This window comes from Rhinolophus sinicus, chromosome 1 (genome assembly GCF_057876585.1).
Source record: "Rhinolophus sinicus isolate RSI-liver-muscle chromosome 1, RSI-T2T, whole genome shotgun sequence".
Taxonomy (NCBI): Eukaryota; Metazoa; Chordata; class Mammalia; order Chiroptera; family Rhinolophidae; genus Rhinolophus; species Rhinolophus sinicus.
In genome coordinates, this window is record NC_142501.1 from 159,967,926 (window position 1) to 159,974,171 (window position 6,246).

The 6,246-nt window shown below is 49.6% G+C and overlaps 1 protein-coding gene across 1 annotated transcript in view; it reads right to left on the reverse strand.

Moving 5' to 3' along the window:
* The window catches only part of SCARB2 (scavenger receptor class B member 2), a 54,212-nt gene extending 49,688 nt beyond the window's left edge, over positions 1 to 4,524 (reverse strand). Inside the window, exon 1 of the mRNA XM_019720445.3 lies at positions 3,732 to 4,524. Coding sequence (XP_019576004.3) covers positions 3,732 to 3,848 — 117 coding nt within the window. The 5' untranslated portion in view covers positions 3,849 to 4,524. The remainder of the gene's footprint in view (positions 1 to 3,731) is intronic.
* Between the last annotated feature and the right edge of the window lie 1,722 nt (positions 4,525 to 6,246).

The following is a 6,246-nucleotide window of genomic DNA, read 5'->3' on the forward strand; positions in this document are numbered from 1 at the left end:
GTCTTTACAAAAACAGCAATGAAGATATTTTACTAATTTGACTTTAAAAAAAGAAGACCTGCACATATTCACCGATCAATGTTATTTTGTTAAATTATCAATTATTATATTTCTCGAGGCATCAGTAGAACAGCTCCACAAAAGAGACTAGCTGGTACTCACTTGCCCAGTCTCAGGTTCTGGCAAAGGATAAGTATTTGTCCTGTTCATTTCATCCCTGAGACCTAATGCTATTCTCCGTCCTTGGCCTGTGAATAGGAAGCAAAACATGAACCGTCTCTTTCCTTCTCACTGGTTCCCTCATCAGCCCATCTGTTATTAGCCAGCCCCAACTCTGGCCAGCTCTGCATCCCCACTTCTGGGAGATGTTCAAACTGTCAGCAAGGCTAAGGCCAAATTTAATATTCTGAGCTGCAGAGTTGCTCTCAAGCAAAGGTCACATGCCCATGTCATAGACTCTCAGAAGTTTGGAGCTAGAAGGAACCATATCTACTCTATAAGCTTCAGTTCCTAGAGGAGAAAAGAGCAGCCAGAAACGATAATAATCATTAATATTCAGGCATTATGGAAGGGACTGTCCCAGATGCTTTACATTAATCATTTTATGTCATTCTTGCAACAACCCTAAAGTAGGTATTTTGAGAGGTTCAATAATTTGCTACTCAACTTCTTCAACTTAATCCAAGTATTTGTATTTGATAGAAAAAGGAATTTTAACCATGTTCTACGGATTCTCAGGACACTGCCTTTCAACTAACCGATCAATAGTGAGGCAACAGGCATTCATTATGTACCTGCCATGTGCCAGGCACTGTGCTAGGTGCCAGGACAATTAGTGGGGTTACCAAATGAAATGAAATGTAACAGAAAATCCTCCCCTTCTAGGCTCTACAGAGAAAAAGAGATTGCTGGGTCTCTGCAAAGCTCGGCTTCAGGGAAGTCAAAATGCTGGACAGAGAAGCCTGCTTAGCGTTCAGAACACCCCATGGGAAGTGAGTACCGACACACAAGGAGGGAGGCATTACTATGCCTCGTTTGCAATTGAGAAAACTGAAGCAGATACAGCTACAGGGTTTGCCCAATACAAGGCAGTAACCAGTGAGGCTAAGAATGGAACCACTTGTCTTGGTTCTTTCCACTCCATTCACTGGTCAAAATTAAAATCTCCTTTCAGTCGCCTCTGGTCACTGCAGGACTCAAGGACAATTATCACTTGAGGCAAAGTCTCCTGGTAGGAATTATGTTACTAAGCTTCTCTCAATTAGCCAAACCTACTTATTTGAATTTCATCCCTTTTCTCTCTTCCCTTTTTGATGTAGACAAGCCAGCGCATGGACAATCTTCAAATAAAACAACTAAGAACCGGGAGTATCAGAGTGGATTATATTACAACTTTATTAAAGTCAAGTTATGAATGAATTGTTCCATAATAATACAACTGGAAATAATTGCGGCAGCCATAACTGATCACCTGTTCCACGCCTGACAGCCGTGCTAAGTGCTTTACACAGATCACCTCACTCCGTCTCCCAACCACACATACACAGAGGGTTTGTGTGTAGTTTGCACAACGTGAGGAGGCCCTTCCTGAGAAAAAGAAAATTTTGGATACAGAATTGGGTGCAGGGCCTTGGAAGGGCCTGTGCAAGTGAGAGGCCAGAAACTTAAGCTTTGTGAGTTTCATGATAAATGCAGCATTGTGCCCAAGATAGCTACTGTCCTTGCTTTTTCAAGGAATGAAACTGAAGCTCAGAGAAGTTAAGTCAACTGCCCCAAGTCAAAAAGCTTGTAAATGCTCAGGCTAGGATTTGAACACAGGGTGTCTGACTTCAAATCTCATGTATTTTTTTCTTGACTTATGTGGCTACTAATAAAAATAAAACTGTTATGATTTACAAAGCCTTAACTATATCCCCTGAAAATTACACCCATTTTCCGTAACAATTCTTATAGTCTATTTACAGGAGTCTTTATTATCCCCATTTATACATGGGGTAACCAAGAATCAATAAGGGTTAAGCACCTACCTAGCATAGCCCAAGGCTACCCAGCTAGTACACGGTGCAGCCAGGATTCATGCCCAGGAGTGCTGACCTGCAGAGTCCTAACTCCTTCCCACTGTCCCATGCTACCACCCTCAAGTCCCAGCCACGCTGCCTTACAACCACCCGCTACGCCCCATGAAGTAGAGACCACAGAGCATCTGAGGGCTGGTAATATCGGAGGCACTGGGCGATCACTCATCTTGGGCTCTCCTGAAACAGCCTTTCAAAGCCACACAAGAAAATTCATATACTGACTATAATTGGATTGCTTAACTCTAATCACCCAACAAAAGTTTACATCCTTAAACAATCTTGCTATGGATTTGCAGGTGGACAGGAGTGGAGAAAATTCAGTTCAGTTTTTTTCCTTGAACATTGGTGCTCAGGGAAAACAATGGTCTTTGAGAAGCTCAGACAATGGGCTTCATATTCCCTTGGCAATGCAAACTTAAAAAAATTAAATTATACTTTCCCATGGTGTTTTTTGTTGTTGTTGTTGTTTTTAAGTTGCCTTTACTTCAATAATTGATCACTTTTGGAAACCTCTATTAAAGGAATATGCCTGTTGCCACCTGGAATTAGACAACTTTACTAACAGAGTGCACTAATCAAACTGGAACCGGCCTGGGATACTTTATCCAGCCAGCAGTGAGTGCAAACCAATGGGAGAAAGTAAGCATGTGTTATGGATGCTAATAAGAAAGGCTGCTCTGATGATTTTCGTTCTTTCTTTTTCTTTTCAAAGGAAAAAGTGACTTCAGTAACTCTCTCTTGTTCCTCTTTCCACACAGATTGGTGGGTATAGATGAAAGGGCAGAAGAAATGACCACCGGTGAAGTCAAATGATGGAGAAGTCCTCTGAAATGACTAGCCCTTTAGTCCACTTATCTAGGTAGAAGAGACAGGTACAGATTCTTTGAAGAATCAATAAATACATCTTTGCCTGAAGCTTATGGCTGTCTGAGAAGGGCAAGAATCGATGGTAACACAAAGCAACAGACTGTTGGTACAATATATCAAGCTGCTAGGTAGGCAGGTAGGTACAGACTTTAATAGACTGAAATGTCGTCTACCCCCACCCCGAGCCCCCCACCCCCCCGAGGCCTGGCCTGGCTACCAACTGCTCTGCTCAGCCCAGAAAAGCAATAACACAATAGACCACACACCCGCTTCTCACCCCGAACTCCACACCACTTCAAAGGCCACAGCAAGCAGCAAACAAACCTGCCTCTTCTGTGGTGTCTTTCATTTCGTTTTGTTTCTTCACGAAGTGGGAGGGAAATGAGTTTGGGCCCAACTGAGATTGGGGTGTAGGGAAGGCGGGGGGGGGGGGGGGGGGGGGGCGGGGGGGGCGGGGGTGGAAGTGGGGGAGATGCTAATGATAGAATATAAGTGAAAGACTTTGTAAAAGTCTAGATCCACAGTCTTATTGATGATTATAAAGGGAGCATAGTTTTGCATTCCTCTCCATCCGTCTTTAACCCTTACCAACCCCAAGAAGACAAGGAAGAAAGGAAGGCTGTAGTTCGGGGGGTTTGCCGCGGTGCAGAGCTTCCTGCCACAAGGTTCAGCGGTGGGCTGGAAGCGCCCCCCGCCCAAAACGCGAACACAGGGCCGCACGCGCGCGCGCGCGCGCACACACACACACACACACACGCACACACACCCCTCACAGCCCCGCCTTACCTTCTCGATCGTCTGGTCCACGGCCTTCTGGAAGACCCGGGCCACCAGTAGCGTGACGCTGGTCACAAGCAGGAGCAGGGACAGCGTCCCCGCCGCGTAGAAGCAGCACCTCCCCATTCTGCGCGCGGCTCAGCGGCCGGGCGGCGCGGGCGATCGTCCCCACTGGAAGGAGGGAGGGGGCCGCAGGAGCCGAGGGAAGACCCGAGACCGTCCGGCGCCGGCAGGCCGGGCGCGCGGTGCGCAAGGCGCCGGGCTCCGCGGCGGGGCGGGCGAGCCGCTGGGCACCCGGCCGGCCCGGGAGGGGAACGAGCCGCTTTGGTTTCGGTTTCTCTCGCTAGGGCATCCGCGGCGCCCGCCTGGCGCAGCTCTGGAGCAGGAGAGGGAGCGCGCAGGCCGTGTCGCTCACCGGCCGTCTCGCCGCAACCCCGGGAGGCGACAGCCAGCAGCTGCGTGGGGAGGCGGGCGGGGCGGAGGCTGAGCCCGCAGTCATGTGCCCCGCGGCGGAGGCCGCGATTCGGCCGGCGCTAGCTGCTCCTATCCCGGGTGGCCCCACGGTGCCTGCGGCTTCCTGACCAGGGCCAAGCCCCGCTACGCCCCCGCCTATTCGCCGTGGGCCCCGCGATTGTCCCGGAAAATCGCTGGTCCTCTTTGGCTCATTCCCTTCAGCCACTCCGCAGATACGCACTGAGGGCCTACAAAGTGCCAAGCATTCGGGATGGATAGGATATTTCCCCTGTTCTAGACAAGCTCACAAGTTAGCAGGGACACTGCTACAGCAGGTATAGCACAGTGTAACAAGTGCTTTCACGAGGTGCGTGCTGAGACCTATGACAACAAGCACGTCCAGCCCCTTGGCCTAGGATCCCACGATTGCACTGGGTTTGGGAGGATGTGTAAGAGTTTGTCACGTGAGGTGTGTGTACAAGGGAGGGAAGAAGCATTCCAAGGAGAAGAAAAAGGTGTGCTAAGACATTGGGGATGTGGGGACAGAATCCCAGAGAGCAGTTTCCAGGCTCTAAGCCTCACGTGGAAAGGTGCTGGGTCGGGTAGGGTCTAGTTGGCCATCAGCCTTAACCAGTTAGCCATTGGCCACTGATATAACTGCGGTGACTGAGCTACCAAGCGCGGATTGCAGTTAGCAAGGTGGGTTGGTTGGTTGGCAGAGAAGCGGATGGCGGGTTGCGGCTAGCAAGTGGGGTTAACAAGTACCGATGGCGGACTGCAGATCATGTGGCTCATACTTCCTGTGTCTCCCTGGCTGCCAGCAAGACTGGGCTGCAGGAGGACCCCTCGTTGGGGTACTGGCAGATGTTTGCTTTTGCGTCTAGACCAGCTGCCATGGAGAATACAGTGGTACGACTTCCCTATCTATGGCTCCGTGGGTGTTCCTTTTTGGCCTCACCATATCCTGCATTCTTATGTGGGGAGCGGGAGCTGAGAAACCCCTGCATGACAGGGGCTGAAAGAGCAAGATTGTAGAAGGAAAGAAGGATGTTCCTTTTGATTATAGGCTCAGGTGTGCAGAGTATGGAGTGGGAGGTGTTGAGCTTCTTGGGGTCAGATTTTGAAAGGCTCTTTGTGTCCCACAGAAGAGTTGGGACTTTATCTCTCAGCAATGGGAGTTGTCAAGAAACTTCAAGCAGGTGGCCCTGACGTTCGCATCAGCTTTGCTCACCATTATGTCCCGAGCACCCAGGCTAAAGCCTGGACACAGCAGGGACTCAATATATGTTAGTGGAATGAATGTCAACTATATGCCAGGCCTTGCCTAGGTGCTCGCATACACCCACTTATCTAATACTCACTGCAGCCGGGTGAGGATGAGGCTGTTTGCCCCCGTTCCCCCAAAGCAGTGCCAAACAGGAGCGCTGTGCAAAAGATTGATGAGGGAAATGGGCGGAGAGCTGGACCTGGGATGCTTCTGTGACCCTTGTGAAGGAAAGAGGCAAGCAAGGAAGGTTGGGTGGAAGGAAGCCTCTTGTACTACAGCACAACTCTAAGGAAGTTCAGCAAGGCCCTGGAGGGTCCTGGAGCCAAATTGGCCTATCCCCAGGGTCCAGCAACTGCCAGGCATAGGTCTCTTGTGCTTAGTCATGGGCTGGGAGCAGCCCTAGGAAACTGTCCTCGGCACCAACTTGGAGATGAATATCGGAGGACAGATTTCAGAGCTCAGCCTCTGGGGCAGGGCCATTGGTTAATTATGTTCTGCACTGGAAGATCTGAGAAATACATTTGCTTGACCACTATAGCAGTAGTATTCCCATTTTACACACACGGAAACCATGGTCCTAAGAGTTAAGTAACCTAACAAGCTCAGCCAGGTGCTAAGTGGTGGATCCCACCTTGACCAGAATGCCAGGCTAGTGGCCTCCAAGCCCTTGCTTTTTCTACCTTGTGCATTGCTGCCTCCCAGCTACTGTCAATGAGAATCTGGGGACAGGGAGTTCAGCTGGGAGACTTTGCTAAGCACTTGGTGAGATGCTATGATGCACTAAAAATGGTGGCAAACTCTTTG